Genomic DNA, 21,815 nt, shown 5'->3' on the forward strand with positions numbered 1-21,815 from the left:
GGTGGGTACAATTCCTGTTGACACCGAGTTCTGGAGGTGAGCTGGGAAGTATGGATCAGAGCCTTCCCCCAGACAGCAGCTCTTGGGTGTGCTTCCCTGGTGCCCGAGTTATAGTGGCTGGCAAGGCTTGTTCTGTGATGTGCTGGAGGGCAGAGCCGGTGTCCAGGCTCGCCAGTCCTGATACCACCTGATGTTCTGTACCAGCAAGGGAGTCAGTTCCCAAAGGAGATGGTGCAAGTGTTTCCAGGCTGCTAATGCAGAGGAGCAGCTCCAGGTACTCAAAGTTGAGCTTGGGACATTACCAGTTACCTCTCAAGATTTCTTGTACAGTTACAGTAACTGAAGGATATAATTTGCTGAAACACGGAGCAGAACTGTAGGATGAATAATGAATTCATGGATGTTTCTCCAGCTGAAAAAAGGCAGACTATAAGGTTGGTAGCTTTTAATAACCACTGTTGTGTCTACAAAAATGCAAGGCTTTCTTATTGTAAGTGCTGGTTCTTCATAGTGCTGTTTTATCTACTGTAATTTCAGAAATTCAGAATGGTTGCTTATGGCCAAGTTTACTCTAATGATATGATGCTAATTTCTTACTGACTTGCTGCCAGTGTTCAGATGGGTTTCCCCTCCGTTTCCCAGGCTGATCATTTTTTGTCCTAGTGTTTGATATTTTGACTACTGAATCACTTTAGTTCCTGCTCTTCATCTGAAGCAAAGTTAGCACCTATTCATCAATTTCTGAGCCAAACAGGTCAGGGAAACAAAGGCTCTCCAGTATCCCATCCTTCTTTAATTCTGAATTCAGCCCCCTGTGTACTGACCAAATGCATGGTTTGGAACCTGAAGTGTACTGTGGAGCTTGTTTTGGTTTAAAGTGATAACAAACTTTTGTTGGTGTGTAACGAGAAGTTCAGTCAGCTTTGCATCCTCACTGTTGAGTCTTTGAAGTGTCATAAACAAATAGCTGCCCTCCATTTAGAAATAAAAAATACAGAAGGGACCTTACCTGCCATGCTTCTAAGCAGCCTTTTATAAACTCTAAGTAGCTGCAAAGGGATCAAGTTCAGTAAAGATGAAGCAAATAGTCATTTTTAATTGTGTATCAGATGCCTCCTGCCTAAGAGCATTGTGAACCATTTACCTCAGCATGAATATTTCACAAGATGAGACATATTTGCAGTAGAGTTCCCTTTATTTCATAACATTAAAGCACACAACCATTAAATACACTTGACACTTCTATTGTGCTGTCTAAAAAGCTACGCTCCAAGGTACACACCACACACATCTGGTGGCATCCGCTTCAAACAAGTGGAACATCTAAGTCAAAGCAAAGGCTTCACATAAAAAATAGATCTTACTCTCTGCAACTGTATTCTTAAAAAAAATTATGGAGATGATGAGATTGAATGGAAAGAAAGTGGATTACCGAAGCAACAATCACCTCCCAGATTTAATGCAGGATGTTATTTTTATCAGCTCATCTGCAGAGGGCAGAAGTGAAAGCTGATTAAGGCAAATGCTTCTTAAGAAAGGCAATTTCTTGTAAACAACACAGAAATTATTTTTTACCTCATCAGAAGCTTTCTCAGGAGTGACATTTGCTATGTCCTAGGGGTCCCCTGCCCCTCTCACTGCTGCTCTCTATTTCTGAAATGACTACAGGCTCCTTTGTGGAATGCCAGCTTGCAGCTGGCTGTGAGAGTAACTGAGCTTTCTTTGCAGGTGGCTGCAGCAGCAAAACATGCCACCAGACTTTTCCAGTGGCCTGTCTGGCCTTCATAATGTGCTTGACCTCTGGGCTTTGGTATCTGACTGGCAGTGTAGGGTTTGTGACATTTTGTGGGTTGCCTATATCAAACTATTCACCAGCACAACAAATCAGTAAAAAAAGAGTGAAAGTGTATTAGAAAAAAAGTACCTTATTTTAAAGCCATATTAAGAAAACCTAAGCTATGCTTTCATTTTAAGAGCTGCTGTGCACAAATGCTTTGATCCCAAACTAATCAGTGTCTATTAATTAATTGGCACCTAATTAATAGCAACATAAGTCACTAAGCAGTCAAGTTTTTTTTAAGGGGAATTTCCTCTTAGATCATCTTCTCATGTCCTGACTTGGAATTTTCCTGCTTTTGTAATATATTTGACACCTTTAAAAGGCTTGTATTTTTCTCCATACATGTCTAGGCGATTCACTTTCAGTCCTGGAAAAAAGCCAAAGAAAGTACAAAGTTAAAAGCAGAATGCTTGGAATCCTGTCAGTCTGTTTAAAAGTCCAGCTTTCTTGAAGCACGCTAGGATGGGTTAGGAAGCTAATTCTCCTTTCTTTCACAAGTTCATCTGGCTTGAAATAGCAGATGAGACCGTTCTTGTCACCTAATCACAGCTGTTTTGGCAGGGCAACAACTTCCTTCTCTTCTCCATGAGCCAACATCCTCCTTCCAGGAGATAAATGACTGAACTGAGTCTATCCTCCTCCTTGTACACTGCACTCATTTCCAATCATGAACATGAAGCAAAGGACAAGTTTCAGAATTCTGTTCACTCCAATTTGTCATTAAAAGAACAGCAATCCCCCTGCTGTTAACTGAGGAAGGCCAGTAGCTATTAACTACCTCTTGCTTCAGGCTGTTCCTGCTTTCTCACAGGTCCATTGTATCTGGTGTCCAGCCACTGGATCAGCTGTATTTTTCTAGACTAAAACTAGTTTAAGAGGAAACTGTAGGATTCTCTTCTTACACAAGAACTAACTGTTATTTACTCAAAGTAGTCTAGGAAGCAAAAGGACCATGGCCTGGTACCTATTCTTCAGTCATCCTCCTCCTCTCCAAATGTGTCTCCACACTGAGAGTCTTGATCCTGCAAAGCTTGCTTGCAGAACCATTTTACACATGGACAACTCACATGATTTAAGTGTTTGCAGACTGAGGCCTTGTCTGCTTTACATTTAGTTTTGCATTTACCTTATACGCTTCACTCTGATTTTACTTGCCGGTTGTTTTAAAGATGAAAAACTAACCAGCTCCAGAAGGAAAGAATAAAAAGGGCATTCTTCAAAATTAATGGGGTTTTATGACCATTAGAAATGGCTTTAGTGTGGTACAAGACTAAAATGAGCCAAGGGCAGCATGCTGAAGTGTCATCCATCGATCTTCAGTAAAAGGACACATTGGCATGTTTAAAGCACCAATCAACAAAGGAAAAGCCATTCTTCTGTACACTTCTCAAGCCTTTCTTGAGCAGAACAGCTGGGAATTCACAATTCCCAGCAAGGGAGTCATCCAGCAAGGGTAACTGTCAAGTTTGGGTAAATCAGACTTTATCATTTTGGACCAAGCAGACTTCAGATCAGCATCTCCAAATAAAAGACTGACAGTTCCCACTTCATTTCCTACTACTACCTGTTCTGTCAGCACCAATTTCACAGAACACCCACCCACTCACCTGAAATTGCAAGCTGTTGTATCTTAAACTGGATGTTTAAACTTGGATTCTCCTCTGGCTTGGGTGCTCCAGACTGCAGGTTCACTATGCCTTTCAGGTTTGGTAGCTTCTGAGGGGTAATTTTGCCCACGTCCCACGTTAACACCTTGTCAGGAAGCAAAGAACAGTAGCTTTCTAGGAAACAACCTCTGAGGTTAAATTCATATCCAGCTTTTAGTTTGCAGGCTGGGTACAGAAAGTAGCCTGGCAGCCCTGAGAATTATCCTGCTGGCTGTGAGATGGTGTGGTTGGGGCTCCCACAGGTATGGGGTCTTTTTTTTCCCAGGTTTTTTTTTGCCCTGTTCCTTAGTGGCTCTGTGCACTGAGTGCATCGTGTTCCCTGAGCAATGATGATTGATCCTGATGTCAGTCTAGATCAGCTGGATCCACAAAGCAAGGACAGTAACCAGCAAAAAGTCACAGGAACTTAAACAAGAGAATGAAGAGAGTGGGAGCAAGGCAAGATGAGATGTCTAAGCTGAGTAACTTTCCTAAGGATCACTTGTTCCCCATTGATTCTTACACTTCAGAGAAATGTGCAACCAAATAGGTCCTTTACTCACCTACAAGAGGTGGTTTGTTTGCTCTTACCATAAACTGAAAACTGATAAATGCAGAAAAACCTCAGTTCTCACTTCTACACACTTTTGCAGTAACAATCCACCTAGTTATCCCAACTGTTGATAAAAACACAGTATCATTTATTTCTGCAGAGAGGAAAGCAGACTTCAAGTGGGGTTTTTAGGTGTCTTTCTTTTAAAAAGGTCAAGGTCTGTTGTTTTTGAAGCAGAATGTTACTTGGAGAGCTTTCACTTAAAATTCTAATCAATTGCTGAGGGTGGCAGAAAGCTCAGAGCAGGGTCTGAGAGGCAGCAGAATGGTTTGGCTCAGACTGCACTTCAGCAAAATGGCTCCTGGGTACTAAAAGGCTTCAGGAGCTTTAGGAAATTTAGGTTTCAAATTCCAACTCAGAGGCAGGAAAGCAGGAGCCCAAGATATGTTTTTTCAGACATTTTGTCTTCCTTAATGTGTGTCTTCAGGCATATCTTTTGGAAGAGATTTTTTTCTCATCTCCTGCTCCCTGTTTTTCTGGATACCTATTTTCAAGGCTACTGCATTTTCTCCAGATAAATATGTTTTCAAGACCATAGATTGCAAAATATATCATGGCTGAAACTACCAACAAAATACTGCTGCATCCACTAAGGAAAAGTATTGGGGGGTGAAAGAGTGGGGGAAAAGAGAGGAAGGGAAGGAAAAGGATATCGACCAAGTCAGAAATCACAACTGTTGTGTATCTAAGTTTGAAAAATTAAATTTTAAAGATGAATTTTTAATTCATAAACATATGCTGAACAGAAAGTTTTTTGCTAAGAACACTGCTCCCGTGTTCTGCAACATGGGTGACTTGTTCCAATGCAATCTTTGATTTTTAAATAAATATAAACTTAAGACTTACCTTAGTAACTGGGTCAAAAGTATAGCTGCCTTGTGTAGCAGTGAGGCTCATATTAAGTACAGCCTTTGGCATGTGAACTGTCATGACAATTCCTTCTACTGTTTTCCCCATGTTCTGTTTTGGTCCAATAGTAACATCAAATCTTCCAGAAGAACTGTTTTCCTTAAAACTGATCATGTGTTTCACATATACAGGAATTGCCACCAAGCTGAAAAGACAAAACAGTAGGTGAATGCATCCTGGCTACTTCTCTGCTTGAGAAGAAAAAGTTCTTTCTCATAAATAGTTCTTGTTTTTCTGGCAAGAATTCAAGTTAGAACCGGCTTGTTTCAAAAGTGAAAAGTGATACTTTGCTCTTCAGCATCATTGCTGAAGTGATTTTATTAGCAGAGAGTCGCAGGAAAAAAAGTTTATTTTCTTCCAAATAACTTGTCCTATTCTCTCTTCCTTCATCTGTTTACTTTTTTAAAGTAATCTCACTGAGCCAAATCTCAGAAGAGCCACCAGTCAAATCAGGCTGTAGTTTGCAAATACCTGCAGTTTAGACTTTTTTGCTTTATTCTCTCCATGAAGGTCAGAGTCCTTACATGTACACAGAGACTTACCCACAAAGCATCTAGCACCAACAATGACTACTAGGAATGAACAGCCCTGTATTACTGTTATGTGGGATTTATTTCACTGAAAAAGGACTGCTGAATATCCTCAATTCACTGAAAAATGGTTTCCTTCTTTTCGTGGGGACAGAGCAACAGATGAGACAAAACCTGAGCACGTGTATTTTAGAACAATGCAAATCCCCCCCTTAACAAGGAGAAATCTGCAGTTACTCAGATGGAAAGCAGTAGATGGTGTGTCTGGAGAACCAGTGTGTCTAACTGGAAACGTACTTCTGTGAACTGACACGGTAGGAGATCAATCTGAAATTCCCATCGGGAGGAATGAATGAAAGGACTCTCTCAGACTCCCAGCGTTTGAAGCGGATACATGGATGGAAGCTGACATCATCCAGCAGCCGTGGGTTCTGGAAGTAGTGGCAAAATGGTAAGTGAAATCTCATCAAGTATGAGCAGTTTGAACTAGCTACTGAACTCTAGACAATTCCTATTTCTTAGACTCTAAGTACCTTTCCTACCCATTATCGGAGACCCGTTACTGAGCTAGATGGATTTCTGATCTGACCTGGAACAGCAGCTCCTGTGAGTGTATTTTATGTACAGACAAAAGCCATTCCGACTACTGAGCAATGCAGCTTCTACAATATAATGCAAAACTTGTTATTTTTCACATGTATAACACATGAAGTAGCAATTGTGCTCTTAAAATTGTTGAACTCTGATTATTATGAAAAATAAATCCCGAGCAATTAACATTCCCAAATATAGGCTGAATTTACCATGAAAGACAGAGAAAGATCTGGCATTCCTGAGAGCTTAATACACGAATCAATAACACCTTGGATTTCTGCAAAGACTGTGGAACCTGCAGGAGAAAAAACAGACACCTGACTTAACATCATTATGAAGGGCCTAACAGACGTGGTGAAGTGCAGCTGGAGGGCACAGATGACATTTGCACAACACACAAAAACCTGCCAAGCCCAGCTAGGAAAGGTCATTCCAGTTACCTGTGTCCTGGGCAGCTTGCTAAAATACATGAGCCAGAGCAAACAGCTTGGCCCAAATCAGCTAATTATACTTGTGCCAGCTGTTACACAGGACTTGTACTGGATGTGCTTCAACTGGTTGCCAGCAAAAAGCAAACAAGAATTTCAGAACTCATGAGCTCTGAATCTTCTTTTCTTTCATCCCTGTTCCTGGTCTCCAGAAAACTAGCAGGTGGTGTTGTGGTGCAGGGAAGTTGAAGCACATCAAAACAACCAATGTCAAAAAGCAGTAAGTTTGTGCTGTAAAGCTCCAGCTAACCTTGGCTTTCACAAGTAAGGCTTGTTTAACAGCAAGATTACGTATTTGTCTTGATATTAAATAGGTCTATAGCAAAAAAACCCCAAAACCCAAAGCAAGAATACCAAGCATCTTACCCAGGAAATGCTCATTTCCTTAAATACCGTGTAAGAACAGAAAGGCATAAGCAGAACTCTGGACTAATTAATTAGCCCCACAAGCAAAGGTAATTTTAGAAGACAGATAGAAACTACTGCTCATCTAGTCAAGGGGAAGGAGAAACAGTGGCTTTATATTTGCTTTGAAAAGAAGGGCTCCTGTTTCAGGTTAAAGCAGTTAACCATATCCCTACGAAACAAGATACCATCCCTATTCAGGGGAACCACCTTATCTACTTCTTAGTCCCTGTTAAGGTTAGGAAGAAAGACTCTTGCATTGCTAGTCCCCAAGGGATCAGAGCAGAAAACAGTAGCTATGACTACTGCAGCAGATCCTCAGTAGGAAATTTAAACACTCTGTGGACATTGATTTGGCTTGGAATACACACAGAAACACACCATGGTCTTGATTGTACCTTCTCACACTAAGCACTCATGCTACTCTTGGGAATCCTAATGAGCTGGGAGAGTAACACAGTCATCAGTGTGTTTTTGACTGTGAGGGACATCTTTTAGCTTCAAGATGGTGAGAGTAAGAGCTGCACAATAACTATTTGTGACTACCCATTCAGTGGTGGCCAAAGCATTAAGTGATGTATGGAACCAAAACAACACTGACTACTGCTACTACAGCAGCACTGAATGAAGAAATCAGAGATTTGCTCCCTGCCCCATGCCACCACAAACTGGTGTCCTGCAGTCTTCAACACTGCTAACTGATGGCCCCAATACTGAACAAAACAGCAGGTTCCTGCCCACAGCATTACAGTTTTCTCTTTGCATCGGCTTTTTCTACTTCTTGGCACACAAGTTATCCGGTTCCTCCTTAAAGTTACATCTCAGAAGAAAGACCTTTGTATTTGAAGATGATATGTTTCATTTACAGAAAAGGAGTGTTATTATGCTTCATAATATCTGGCTCTAGTTTATATATAAAGCAAACAACACTGTCCAGCTATTTTGCACCAAGTTTATCTTGCTAGCAGAAGAAAGCTAATGAAAGCTTTTGTCTTGCTCATTTGAGGGCCTACAAGGACTGCAGTACATTGTTGGCAGGAACAATGGGAGATAATTTTCTCATCACATTTAAAACTTCAACTACTTATTTTCCATTTATATCTGGTACGAGATAATCAATATAAAACCAGAAAACATCCAAGTCCAGAATATTTCCTATAAGTGTTCTCGAAGCAGCCCGGAGGATATTGATGTTTTAAGATGAACCGAAGAAATACATTTGGGCACATAATTTTAAATTGTGTATTTTTATCTAAGATACAGATTCACGGATATAAAACAAGCAGAAAAATAGAAAGGTTGGACTGTATTCTCTCTAAACATCAGCAGCTAGATGTAAACACATTCAACGAACAAAAATTAGCTTGCAAGGCATCTTACCTGATTTGTCTATAATGGCATCGATTTCTTCAATGACATCGAAATAGGCTTCGTTGTTTGTGTATTTTACCCCCGCTCTGCGCCAGGGAATGTTGGACAACTGCCCGGTGGGAAGTGTGTCTCCCACATTACTACTGCCTTAAAAACGAAAAGGAACTCAAAATCAGTCACTAATTACAAGAGGAATGTTCCAACCGCCAAAATTAAGAACCAAAGCGAGGTTTGCCCCCCAGAACTGCAGACTAGAACGTGGAACACTAAAATGTTATTCGTGAGGTGATGTGAAGGCACTTCAACCATGTGTCCAGGCTTAACAGCTTTCAGACCATATTTTGCACAGGAAAATACAAGTCAGCAGGAGGTTTGAGTGGGAGTAGAAGTGGGGCTAGATCCTGTGAAGGATTTAATCACTATAATTCAAGACAGCTGCTTATGAGGGCCTTAAGCCCTCTTCCCTCTTCTCCTAAGAGTTTTAGCTGGCTGACTTCAGGGCTGATTTACAGGTAAAAGTCATTAGGAAGAAAGACATGTAAGAAGCCTTAGGGAGGGCTCCCACAATCTTTGCTTAGAGCTGTTAGGCTGAGGTTCTCACCCTTGGTACCCACCTGAGCTACCTTGCAGTAACATGACAGCCATGTCTGTACCTGACCATGTGCCAAATCTATCCAGACCCTGCCCCATAGACTTGACTTTCTGGCTCGACCTGTCCCATTCTGATGGATATTGATGGCAATCACTGAGCTGCAGATGACCTGGTATGATGTGATCCTGTCCTTGACCTGTTGGCTCAACTTCTGGACTCCTTACCAATGATGCCACTGCCCCTGCCTGCTTTGCTCTCACCCTCAGCTCCTGGTTCTCAATACCACCCAGCTTCCTGTGCCACCTAGTTATAAACTGATGATGCTTTAAAAACTAAAAAAACCCATAATCTTATCACTTCTGGGGCTTAGGTGACTGATCCTGGAATCCCAGCACAGCAGAAGCAACTCCCTCTGCTAGAAGCAGGTCTTGGGACAGGGCCACAGCTCGCCCTTGCTTGTGCCCTTTAGCGCAACGCACATGGTAGCGTGTCCTGCCACGTGAGACAGCTCCACTGAGAACCTGGTGGCCAGGGGTATCATTTCTACACTGGGCAGGCCCTGTCCTAACAGGCATAAACCAAAAAGTTTTCATTCTTTAGAGCTAGTAGAAAAACTTAAAAAAAACCCCTCCTAAAGTCCACCCCTGTATGTACTATAACACAAGGGGGAGGAGTTGCAACCATGTCCTCACTGCCGCACATCTCTGTAGGGGAGCAGTTGCCATGTTTGTCCCTCAGCAGCCTTGCAGGGTGCAGCAGTGCTACACAGGGCTGGGCTGCCAGGCCAGGTAGGTAGGAGAGCTCTCAGGCTGCTGTTTCCACTGAGCTGTTGACAGTGACAAGATGCAGGCTGCCTTGGGCAGGTGCTTTAGGCTCCTAGGGAATTCTAATGAGGCTCTAGATAAAACAAGAGGATTTGATGCTGCAACCCTTGGCTTCAGGAGTCTTAATTCCCCTTACAGTGGTCCATCTAGTCCATTAATGTCATATTTTTCATAAGTGTAAATACCACCATCCAAATCCACATTTTAAAAAACCCTAACCAGACCCCAAATAACACAAATTAAAACTGATGAGATTTATACTCAAAGACTAAGCCATATCTACTACCTAAAAGACCAGCTCCTCTGAGTACTACCTGTGTGGCCCTGCAGCCCAACTACTCCTCTTCTCTAACACAATGTACAGGCAAACACCTCCCATGTCTCTGACCCCATGTGACACCTCATGGCTCACCTCCCTTGCACCCGCTTGTCAGAGAAGCAGATTCCACCAGCTCAGCTGACAGACATTTGGCTCCATCACTACAAGAAAGACCCATTTATAACACCCTGAAATGAGCTCCGAAATCGAATCCATACGAATCCATATGCTGATTGGTGGTGAGGGTTGGGCAGAGGCTGAGGACAGGCTACTTGTTTCCCTTCATGCTATCTGTTCCCAGCCATCAAAGATTTATTAGGCAACCATTATATACCTTTCTGTAATGATTTCTTACAAAATGCTTAACCTTCTCCAATGCCCCTCAGTTATTCAAGGCTTGGGGGTAGCTCTGTACCAATCCCAGAGCACCTGTCTCCAATATGTCCTGACTGTGCTGGGAACTGCTATTCCTGAGGGACTTCAGCAGCTGTGGCTGGACCAGACAGTGCCACCAGGGCATGAACTGCAAACATGGAGGGAGTTGTTTTTATTCAACTCCTGCTTATGAAAAGTGGCAGGACAGTGGCCTCACATTACAGATTCACAGCAATACATTATTTTTTAGCTATGAGGAATGATGGGGCTTTTTTTTTAAACAGCCAGTCATCGCTGAAAATTATTTATTTTCCTACCTGTGATGGAGTTGACAACAGAGCGCAAAATTGTGGGAGGCTTAATCAGCTCCTTCAGTATGTTAGATTCTGTTGCCAGCGGAAAGCCATTGTCTAGCATTTCTTCTAGAAGCTCATACACAATTACTACATTGTCCTTAATTGCAGTCTCGGAACATTCGCCGAAGTAATCCTAAACAAATACAGAGATTACAAAAGAGAGGATTTTTATTCTTGTTAAAATGCTTTGCAAAAGGAAGTTTGTTTGTTTTTTTTCTCACAGAAACCCTCCAACATACGAAGGCATCTTAGTGGCTAAACTGACTAGCTACTTGTATAGTCTGATGGCATCATATCTTAAGGTTACATTTATCATCTAACTGGAAATAGCACGAACAGCAAAATGAATGCAATCTGATTTACTACTATATATTTCCCAAGGGTCCTTCCACTTGTGAACATTAACACATCTTCAGTTAGAGGACTCTCGTAAAATGAAGGGACTATCTTTTGGCAATGCTCAATCTTCACAGAGATCCTTTATTTACAGAAACTGGTTGAGAAGTGACTCATGCTTTGCAGCTCTTTCCTCCCTACAGACTGTGTGCTGCCTGACTGCATGCTCCTTCTTCCCATCTATATAAACATGAACAGTCCAAAACCTTACAGAAAAAACCACAGCTTTTACAAAGTGGGATTTGAGTTTTAGTGGCTGTGCACTGGTAACTACAAAATCAAGTGAGTACACAAACTATACCTTTCTTGCCTTTGTAATCTATAAACTTGTGCTTGACTCAGAAATCGCAGAGGGAAAAGTCACTGAAGGAGGGTTTATTATCTTTCTTTAAAAGAAGTTTATACAAAAAATCCCCTGGAATTATTTTAGAATCATAGAAAGTTAAGGGTTGGAAAGGACCTTAAAGATTATGTAGTCTCAACACCTCCTGCCATTGGCAGGGACACCTCCCACTAGATCAGGTTGCTCAAGGCCTCATCCAACCCAGCCTTAAACCATAACCTCCCTGGGCAAGCTGTTCCAGTATTTTACCACCCTCACAGTAAAGAATTTTTTCCTAATATCTAACCTAAATTTCCCCTCTCAGTTTGTACCCATTACTCCTTGTCCAATCCCTACAGTTCCTGATGAAGAGTCCCTCTCTGGCTTCCCTGTAGGCTCCCTTCAGATACTGGAGTTTAAAATTATTTCATGGTGACAGACCTGGAAAGTATCTGCTACTCGGTGCAGAAATTCAATGACAAAGAGTGGTGGCACTTCTGTCTGTATGACAGACACAAAGAAGATTTTATCCCGATAGATGCTGATGAGGTAGTGATGTGGGGTTGAGATGACAGGAGGCACATTCTCAACATCGATTGCTTTCTCCTGAGCTTCAAAGAAATAATCGCACACAGACTGGCTCACAACGCTCTTCCAGTGCTTCTCCAAGAATATATCACCAGAACAGTTTATAAGAAACAGGCTGTGGATCATTTTCTGTTGAAAACACATTCAAAAAAAGTTAGAATAAACAAAAGGATATGCGGACTGACATTATTTTTCTCCCAGATTCCCTGTCTTACAATGGTTATTCTTTATCAACATGCACTGTGAATTTAGGAAAAAGATCTGCTTTGCTGCTTTTCTTTAAATTGCATTTTCTTTATTTAGAGGAATGTTCCACCAAAAAATATTTCCCAGTGGATTAAGTTGGTAACTTATATCACAATGTGAGCAAGAAGCAAGCATCCTTGATTTCCACTTTCATCCCCATTTGGTATTTGCAATTTATTTCTTAAAGAAAAGCTGACTCTCACGAGTTGCCACTCACTTAAACATGACATGTAAGGGTAAGTTGTACACAGAGTTTCCTATGGCAGAGGACTTTGACAGTCACACACATATCTCAGAACTGCACTGTCTCAGAGATACAGTTCTTTAGCTTGTCAGCTTTCAGCTACTGAACTACAAAAGTGGTTTTTATTTGCTGGCTGATTAGGCTTATGATCTATGCCAAGCTGCACTTGGATAAAGGGTCAGAATTCATTAAAAGTACACAGAACTAGGAGTTTAAATCTGATTTAATGAATAAAATTGCTTCAAACATGCTTGGCACACGTGAAATATGTTTACATAAAACATTTTTCGCTTAAAAACTCACTTATGAAAAAGAGGAGTATGAACTGCAGATAAGGAATGTAACTATTTTTTCTTAAGTCTTTAAACATTTACAAATAACATGCCTCAGCCACTGATCCTTCATTTTATTCATGGGGCAAGAAGCTTATCTGCCTTTTTAAAAAAACTAATTCCCAGCTTATTTCTCAACTTTCAGTGAGACAGTAAGTGAACTAAAGTTGTTGGTACAAATGAAGAGAACAGTCTATCATCTCCACATCTACAGAAGAGACAAATGCTAGCAGACTTCAGTTAATCTCTTTAGCCTTTACATGAGACAGACACAATGCTCTGGCTGACCTGCAACATAATGATCCTCTGACAAAAAAGGCTCCAAGTTTAAACACGGGCTTGGAAAACAAACTGAACTGTAACCCAAGCAGTGGCACCTAAGGTGAAGTTAATGTGGTACTTATATCGTGCACAAATTCATTCTGTAGTTGAAGAAGCTGCCCCTGCCACTGGCTGTTCATCCCTTTTGCCTTTCAGGATCTGAGCAGGTCTGTGGCTCTGCAATTACCTACATTAGGAAAGTGCAGGAAAGTCCAGCCATAAATTGTCCATCAAAAGAAGTTTCTGGTCAGATCAGCTTCTTAATGCAAGTTATTACATTGCCAGAGAGCTCCACGGGGCTGGCACAGGGCAGGTGGTGGAAATGGGCAGACGATAGCAAGGGAGATATCCTGAATTGAAATTTAGTCTTTGGAGGAATTCAAACATGACTGGAAAGAGACCAAACAGTTACTGGGCATCCACACCCTGAAAGAGGAAGGCCACCATCAACTCAGCATGTCCAAGAGAAGCAAAACACATCTACCAAAAACCACTGTAGTTTTTACTAATCTTACAGTGTTTGGCTGGGATCATGCCTAAAATGCAGATAAAATACGCTCCTTTGCTGATGTTGACTCTGGCACACTAATGTGAAGATGGCATGGAAGCATCTAATGTAAATGGCCCAGTCCCACAGAGATTTTAAGGAGTCCAAACATTGTATGACCGAGTCTCATTCCAAAATCCTGGAATAAGCATTTCTCTTCATCCAGCATGAGCTCCTGTTGCTCTGTCTGAATCTGAACTGCCCGGAGTACTCGACTGACCTCCCAACACACTTGTAACAATGAAAAATGGTCTGGCCCTGAAGATTTTGCTGAAACTAAAGTATGTCTTCCAAAGCTCACCAAAGATGGTGAAGAAGGACAGCTCAAGAAGGTCATCAATATGCTCTTTCCCTCCACCTAAGTCAGCAGATGTGGGAAGGGAGCCAAGATCCAGCTTTTCAAATTCAAAACTCCAGCTGCTCCTTCACATGCATGACAGCAATGGGCTCATCTTCACTGGGGCCTTGCCAGGTCTTAGATACCTCCTGCTAAGAGCACACTGTCTCTCATGGCAGACACAGAAGTGTGGACAGAAAAATCCAACTCAGCCAATACAGTATATAAGGAGAAGTTCTTTTAGAAAGTGTGATTGCCAATTTGCTTAAGAGTGGGAAAGGAAACAAAGCTAAAAAGTGTTATTGCATGTTTCTATTGTCTTTCTCCTGGACCAAATTAATCACTAATTTAGTTTGTAAAAAAACCCAGACAATTTTAATACCGTGAGCACAGCGTTTTTATAAAGGAGCCTTGACACAATTGCTTTAATCCAGTTCAACTAAACATGTTCTGAATTTAGCCAGCATTGCACATTAAACCCCTCCAAAATCTCCTGGACAGTCACACAACAGTGGCAAGTATAATCAACCACTGAATGTCAGTATTGTTCCACCCCAAGGCGGCCCAAACGTATGAAGGTGATCAGCTATAAAGCTTAGAACAGATCTCTGTACATTTTAATATTGATACAATAGCATATCTGTTAACAAGTGTAAGACCCAATTCCTAGGAAATGCACACAAAGCTACATCAGAGAGTTCCAGTACAAGCAGCACTGGCAGGACTCAGTGTCCAGAGGACCTGATCTATGGCCGGCTCTGGAGGGACCACTCTGGACCCCAGGCAGGTTCTGACCAAGTATATCAGCATGTGTGACAGTGTTTTTAAGCCCCAGCAGATGTCCTGCTGTTAACACATAATAAGATTCTATTCATCCACAGATCAGAAGTGGTTGCATTTGTCACAACATACTTTTAAAAAGCACAGCTGAGCAGCAGACCAACACAGTTGCAGTGAGCTCCTGGAGCACCAAATGGCTCTGCTGGCAGGGCCCCTTCTTTGCCCTGGGTTCCATTTAGGATATTAGACCATGGCTTGATATGCAATCAAGAGAGAGTGGGTAGCCAAAAAGGGCATTAGTGTTGGGCCACTGCCCCTATTTCCTCATGGGCCACAAGCTGCCCAGGTACCAGCTGTGTTCATATGAGTGTTTGTGTGGCCTCATGGTGAACTGCAGTAGCAAACTGATCCAGGGGACCAAGCTTGGCAGGTGCCAGTGTTGTACTATCTGTGGAAACAGAACAGTAAAATCCCACCCAGCTGCCTACCTTATCTTCTAGTAGGAAGATAAGGATTACAGGATTTCCCATGATACATAATTATTCTCCTTCTAGTGTAAGAGTTCCCTTCAAAGCCCCTCACATACTCCTTTCCTCCTTCACAAGTTTTAGAAGTGCACTAATTTGCTGCTAAACTGAAGCTCTCTCCTTGCAGTCTAAGCACAGAGCAGGCAGCCCCAAAGGCACAAGCCCTGTCCCATCAGCCAAGGGGCAGCTCCATCAGCACACTTCCCAGTGCTGACTACAATAAAGAAGCTCTTACAGCAGTGGGGACATCAGTTTATTATACACAAGACTAAGTAATTTGATTTATCCCACACTGTCAAGCAATTGGCACCAGCTGATTAAAGATGGATATCACGTTGGATATCTTAGAACTGGTGACACTACAAAAATATCTTATGTAAACTATTAGTTAACAAAAATTACTTGCAGTGCTCCAAATACTAATATTTCCCTTCTACTCTATTTTTGAGTGGCAGATTTCATTTCAGACATGTAGAGATCCCTGAATTCATTTCTCAGTATCCTACCTTCTTGTCTCATCAGAACATTAAACTTGGGGAAAAAAAAAAAGACTGAAAAATGCTGAACATAAGAAATCAATCTAGTAACAGCAAAATTCCTCACACCAACAGGTCACTACTTGTGACTAAACAGCAGAGGATGTTAACAGCTGCAGCACTTCGAGGGTAAAGGTATTAAAATGAAGTTCCTAAGTTTAAAAAAAACAGTAGCAAAAGCATGCCACCAAAATTTATAAATATGAGATTTTTCTACATGCAGCAGTGCAGACATACACCACTTTGAGGTGTCAGCACCTCTGTGTAAGGTATGGAAGGCCTGCTTCTAGGACTATTTCAAAAGGACATGCCTTCAATCTCTCTGTTTTAGGCCTACCTAAGATCAGACTGAAGGCGTACATGGATCATTATTTGCATCTTTAGGCCAAAGCAAGCCTATCAAGCTCATTTTCAGTAGGCTGACAGCCTCCCATAATACTGCCTCTGACTGAAAGGCATCTTACAGGCTCTGCAGCAACAAGCAGCCCAGAGAGGTTTTGCAGCTTCTTCTCACAGACTTCCATCCTTGCTCTGACATAAGAAACTCCACATGATTCTTTTCAGTCATTTCCATCCTACCAGAACTTGAAGTCCTCACAGAAGAAAAAAAATATTTTAATTAAGGAGCCTTTAATATGCTGTTTCTACATCTCCATCTTTTCTTTTGACTAAATCTGGATTTGCAATGTTACTGATTTTCAAATTCTTGGCACAGAAACATCTGGACTGAAGTCATAGCAGGCTCACAAAACAAAAGTGCAGCTCATTGGCAAGAGGGAGAGGCTGTGAGCATGGGAAAAAGACTGATTACACATGCTTGTCCTTAGCTACAATTAAGTACTCTAAAATGTAATTAATGCAGAAATACTGTTACCAGCTGCTTTTCCATAACACTGAGCTGAGTTACAGTAAAAGCTCTGAAACCAGAAGTGAGGAATTTATCACTGACCTCTGCAATGCCCTTTAGAGCTAGTACCAATTGCTGAAAACAGCTCAAAACGTGACCATCACCGGGAAAGTATTCCACAGCTTCCATGGTCCCTGAATTGTGCATAGCTGCTTTGAAGGGTGGAAGGATTAGTGGGGGTGGACTCTCTGAGTCTCTGTTATGTATCTCTGGAAATGAACTTCTAGTAACAAGTGAATGGAAAGTAATCAAATGCTTAAAGTAATCTGGAGAAATCACTAAGCTAAAATAGGCAGTTCTAGTTCTATTTTAAAGCCATTATTTTTGTCACGACCAGCTGGTCAGTATTTTAGCTTTTTCTTATAAATTCAAAATGTGCCGCAAATGTGACAAAACTAGAAAACCTCTGTTCCTGACCTCCCCAGCCCCATTCACTGGCTCTCAAACCAGCAAACCTGATGAAGAGAAGTCCTATTAAATACTTGTATGACATTTTCAAGACAGCCAATGTGGCAGCTCTGAAGATAACTGTATAACTGGCTGGACCAACCTGATGCAACATTAGCAGCTGTGATTCAATTTGATAAATCCATAATTCTCAGGTTTACTAAAATGTGAATGTTCTGTAATTTCACAGCTTTTGTTAGGCTCCTATCATTGTTTGTCTGTCTTACTGCTGCTGATCAAGTGTCACGAATCCTTTTACATATAAGATGCCCATGGCTTAGGTATCTGCAGAGTAAAGTAAAAACATTTTTGCAACCTTTCTTAAGAATTACCTGGTGTCCCTCTCTGTTAAGCAAAACTCTGTATCTACTCAACACCACAGTGCTCGTGTCTGTACAACTACTCAGATGCATATTTTATTAGCAAGATCATCCCTATTAAAGAGTAAACACTTTGCTTTCCAGATGCTTAGTATATATTTATCTTTACTCTCATTTAAAACACTGTTAGTAACTTTCTGGAATTGTTTTCAAAAGGAAGTAGTCCTTTAAGAATACTCTGAAGTTGTCTTAAATCAGTGTTTGGTATCCATAACAAAATTTGCAACTTCCTCTGTGCCTCTACCAGCAACAATTACAGCCTGCATGAGAATTTGTTCAGCATTTCATCTACTGACTGATGAGTTTCCCAATAATACATTTGACTGGCGCCTCTGTTCAATTTAGTTCCAGTATAAATCTTCTAACTGCTGGCAAGATAGTTCCATCTCTTGTCAACAAAACAATGTTAGATCCTGAATAATCGAACAATATTAGATCCTGAATAACTGCAGTTCCCTCTGGGACCTGCAAGAATAGAAAGCTTCCCTGTAAAAGCTGGAAAAGCAAAAGTTTCTTAGAAAAAAACCCCACACCAAAACAATTAAAAATTCATCGCTAAAACTATATTTTTACATAAAGATGGAACATTTTCAATACAGCTCACATCTGAATCAGTAGCTTTAGGACTACTAAGGAACCACTTAAGAAATTCACTCTCTGAAAGCAGAACTGGATAGACAGGGAGGACCAAATGGACAAGAGCAAAGTGCTGCATATTTACTGTCAACAGTATTTTCAGGAACAGACTGATAATTATGCTCATATTCCAGCAAACAACCCACAAAGAACTCTGAACGGCCAAGACAGTAGGATTATATCATAGGATAAAAAGCCCTCAACTCAGTAGTTCTTTGTGAAGATGTTTTCCATCATGCTCTCCCAACTCACTGCTCCAGTAAGTCTGAGTGGCAGTGCAATGAGCTTTATACTAGTCCCTTTCACAGGCTCTATTTGAAGAGGCACTTGAGGTTCCAGAAAGGACAAGCCCAGCACCAAAGAGCCCTGCACTGCTGAAATACTAGATCAGAGCCAACAAGTACCACTGGAACTCTGCTGTTGCACACAGCTCTTACTCCTGTGTGTGCACTCCACCAAAACCAGCCCAAATGCAGATGGCACAAAGAAGGCACATTTGTAACTCCCTTCTCTTCCAAGAGAAGAGAGCAAAGGGGTACTCTTTAATTCTTTCACCCCATATGAATGAGTGTCCCGAATACTGTCTGAAAGAATCTTCTAAGAAGCTCCTGTTAAAAAGCTGCCTCTCATCCATTGTGTTGAATAAGCATAAACAAGATTTATTTTCCATATGTTAATTTTTTTAAGCTATATGGGAAGCTGCTGGGGGAAAGTTAAAAGGAAATAAGAGGAAAGAACTTCACATTTTAAACAAGGTTTAATTTGGTTTCTTCCCATTATTACAGCCATGAAGTACAGCTGCCACTTGTCACCTGCTGTTCAGACTTCTCTACCTCAAGGACTTCAATTTCTCTTTCATGAATCCTCATGACAATGTTTCTATTAAAGATTCTTAATGAGAACTGCTTATAAGGAGAGCTTTATCTGAGAAAGTAACTGGGACTTAGCTGGTGCTAAAAATTTAATTTCTGGATAAGAACGGCAAAATTAAGCACAAGAGGGCATGGAGAAGTGTTAATGTTTAGTTTGCCATTTGCAAGGAATTTTTAGGTAATTACACACAGATAGGAAAGAACCTGATTGTTCCATGCTTTTTTTGTCAAAACTAGGTTTGCTTGTGGCTTTGAGTTAGCACCCAACACACCACAGATTAAACCCTAGACATTCACAGTGAAATATCATTCAGATATTTATTCCCCCTCCCTTTTTTTTTTTTTTTAATGAGCAGCTATATACAATTCAAACCTGCTGGAAACTGCCAGCAGAATCATTCCCATGGTTGGCATAGTCAGTTCTTTTGTAAAACATTTCTTCTATCATTTTTCTATCATTTTCTCTCTTGCATGAGTAATTTAATTTGTTTGAGCTCTTCTAGCAAAATAGCTTTTTCCTTTCCCATAGTGCAGTCTGCCTGCTATGGAACACGGATTTTCATTATTCAAGTATGATTTTTTGCCTGGTTGCTTATAGAATAGCTACAGAATGGTGCAGAACAGCTACAGAACGATGAAGCCATTCCTCCGGTCTGATCAACATCTAACGGGCACGAATCATTCATCATATTGAAAAAATGGCAACAGCATTGCTACTTCAAAGCAGGTTAGAACTGAAACAAAAGAAGAGAAGCGACAACCTCCACTGAGCTACCGCGGGGTACCGAACAGTGCAGAAGCGATGGACAGTGCACAGGGGTGGATGATAATGGCTTGATTCCCAGCGCAAATTACGCAGATCTACACTCATATGGCGCCTTGCTAGTTAAGCAAGTACAGCACGACTTGACCCACCAGGCCTGCAGCGATGCTGCTGCAGAACGGCCCAGGTGAGCGGGGCCGCCGCTCCCGCAGCCCCCGCCCCTCCCGGCCCGGCTCTGCCTCGCACGGCGGCTCCTGCACCGCCCCTCCCGCAGGCCCTGCGCCGGCTCCCGGCAACCACCTCCCGTGCACAGTGCCCCCTCATCGCCGCTCCTCATCCTGGCAGCGTGAGCGGGGCAGGTCGCCCCGCGCGGGGCTGTGACCCGAGGGGAGCCCCGGACAGAGCCCGGCCGCCCTCGGCCCCGCTCGCCCTCCGCCGGAGCCCACAACAACGGGGGGTTTCGTTCAAACACGGCGGCGATTTTGTACATATTCCGAACAACGGAAATGGACGCGGGTAAAACGGGAAGTCTGGGATTTGCGGGGCATCCTCCCGGTACCGCCGCTGGCGGGGATGCCGCCCTTGCCCGACTCCGGACACCCGGCGCGGCCGGGGCCGGGCGCGGGCGGCTCCCGGCGGGCGGGGGTCCCACCGCCCTGAGCACGTGAGCATGGGCCCCGCCGCCGCCCCCCCTCCTGGCCCGGGCCCCGCTCCCCACGTACCTCCCCCGGCCCGGCTCGGCCCGTCCCGCTCCCGGGGCAGCGGCCAAGATGGCGGCGAGGCCCGGCGGCGGCGCGGGGCCGCCCCCCGGCGGAGGCGCGGGCGGCCGGGGCGCTGCCTGCACCGAGCGCCTCAGAACGGACCCCCCTCCCCGGGCCCTGCAGCCCCCCGGCCGCGGCCGCCCCGCCCCGCACGCCCCGCCGCCGGGCAGGGGCCGGGGGCGGCCCCTCGGCGCTAAACCCACCCGTGCCGGCGCCGCGGCAGCGCGCGGCTGGGCAGGGACGGCGGGCGGCGCGGGCTCCGCTTCCCGCCCCGTCAGGCGCCCGGCGCGGCCGTGCGTCCGCGCCGCCGCCCCCGCCCCCCGGCGGCGGTGCCGGCGCGGTCGGCGGGGCGGGCCGGGGCCGGCAGGCGGGCCGAGGGGAGCGGAGCGCGCCGCACGCCGCCCAGCGCGAAGATGGCAGCGGGGGAGCCGCAAGCCAAGAAGCTGAAGCTGGAGCAGAAGCAGCAGCAGCAGCTGAGGTAACGGGCGCCCTGGAGGGCTTCGCTTCGCCGACGAACCCCGGCGGGTGCCGGAGGGTCGCTGGTGCCGCCGGTGCTTCCCTCGGGCGGAGGGCGAGACACGTGTGGCGCTGCGGAGCGGGCAGAGTCCGCCGGGAGGGTCCCGCCGCGCTGTGCTCGGCCGGGCAGGGCGCGGGCGGCCCCGCCGGGCACCGGGCGCACGTGGAGGCGGCGGCGGGGCCGCTCTGCCCCGGGGCCGCTGCCCGGCCCCGCCGAGCCCGGGGCTACCCCGCCCGGGGCGCCCCCAGCCGGGGGGGCGGCGCGGGGAGCGCGGGCCCCGCAGTGCCCCGCGGGCGGGCCGGCCCGTGCCCATGGGCTGCCGAGCACCCGCACGGCGCCGTGCGGGGAAACCCAGCGCTGGAGCACAGCCTGGGCTGTCACCCCACGTGCCTCCCCTTTGGAAATAAATCTCTGCAAAACGCCCCGGTTAACACCCGTGCGGGGGGCTCTGTCCTCGTCGGATAGGAATTCGGTTATCCGAAAATCCACGTTAA

General features: G+C 44.1%; 2 protein-coding genes across 7 annotated transcripts in view; one reads left to right on the top strand and one right to left on the bottom strand.

Annotated features, from left to right (window-relative positions):
• Positions 1-1,176: 1,176 nt before the first annotated feature.
• Positions 1,177-21,119, bottom strand: AP3M1 (adaptor related protein complex 3 subunit mu 1). 6 transcript variants are annotated; one of them, XM_051800953.1, is made up of 10 exons: positions 21,008-21,085; positions 13,503-13,737; positions 12,022-12,297; positions 10,824-10,995; positions 8,406-8,543; positions 6,342-6,427; positions 5,836-5,969; positions 4,946-5,153; positions 3,448-3,592; positions 1,177-2,207 (listed from the first exon to the last, which is right to left on the bottom strand). In XM_051800953.1, exons 3-10 carry the CDS (start codon positions 12,292-12,294, stop codon positions 2,107-2,109), a joined length of 1,257 nt encoding a protein of 418 aa, XP_051656913.1. In that variant the 5' UTR covers positions 12,295-12,297; positions 13,503-13,737; positions 21,008-21,085; the 3' UTR covers positions 1,177-2,106. The 6 variants fall into 6 exon arrangements, with proteins under 6 accessions (XP_051656913.1, XP_051656914.1, XP_051656908.1 ...); XM_051800954.1 differs by having other exon boundaries at positions 13,503-13,700; positions 21,008-21,082; XM_051800948.1 differs by lacking the exon at positions 13,503-13,737 and having other exon boundaries at positions 21,008-21,119.
• A 33-nt stretch (positions 21,120-21,152) lies between these two features.
• Positions 21,153-21,815, top strand: part of ADK (adenosine kinase) — a 276,047-nt gene continuing 275,384 nt past the window's right edge. The window contains exon 1 of the mRNA XM_051800961.1: positions 21,153-21,282. Within this exon, the coding sequence (XP_051656921.1) occupies positions 21,218-21,282 (65 nt within the window). The 5' untranslated portion in view covers positions 21,153-21,217. The remainder of the gene's footprint in view (positions 21,283-21,815) is intronic.

This window comes from Manacus candei, unplaced genomic scaffold (genome assembly GCF_025592945.1).
Source record: "Manacus candei isolate 608988 ecotype Guabito, Panama unplaced genomic scaffold, ASM2559294v1 h1tg000050l, whole genome shotgun sequence".
NCBI lineage: Eukaryota > Metazoa > Chordata > Aves > Passeriformes > Pipridae > Manacus > Manacus candei.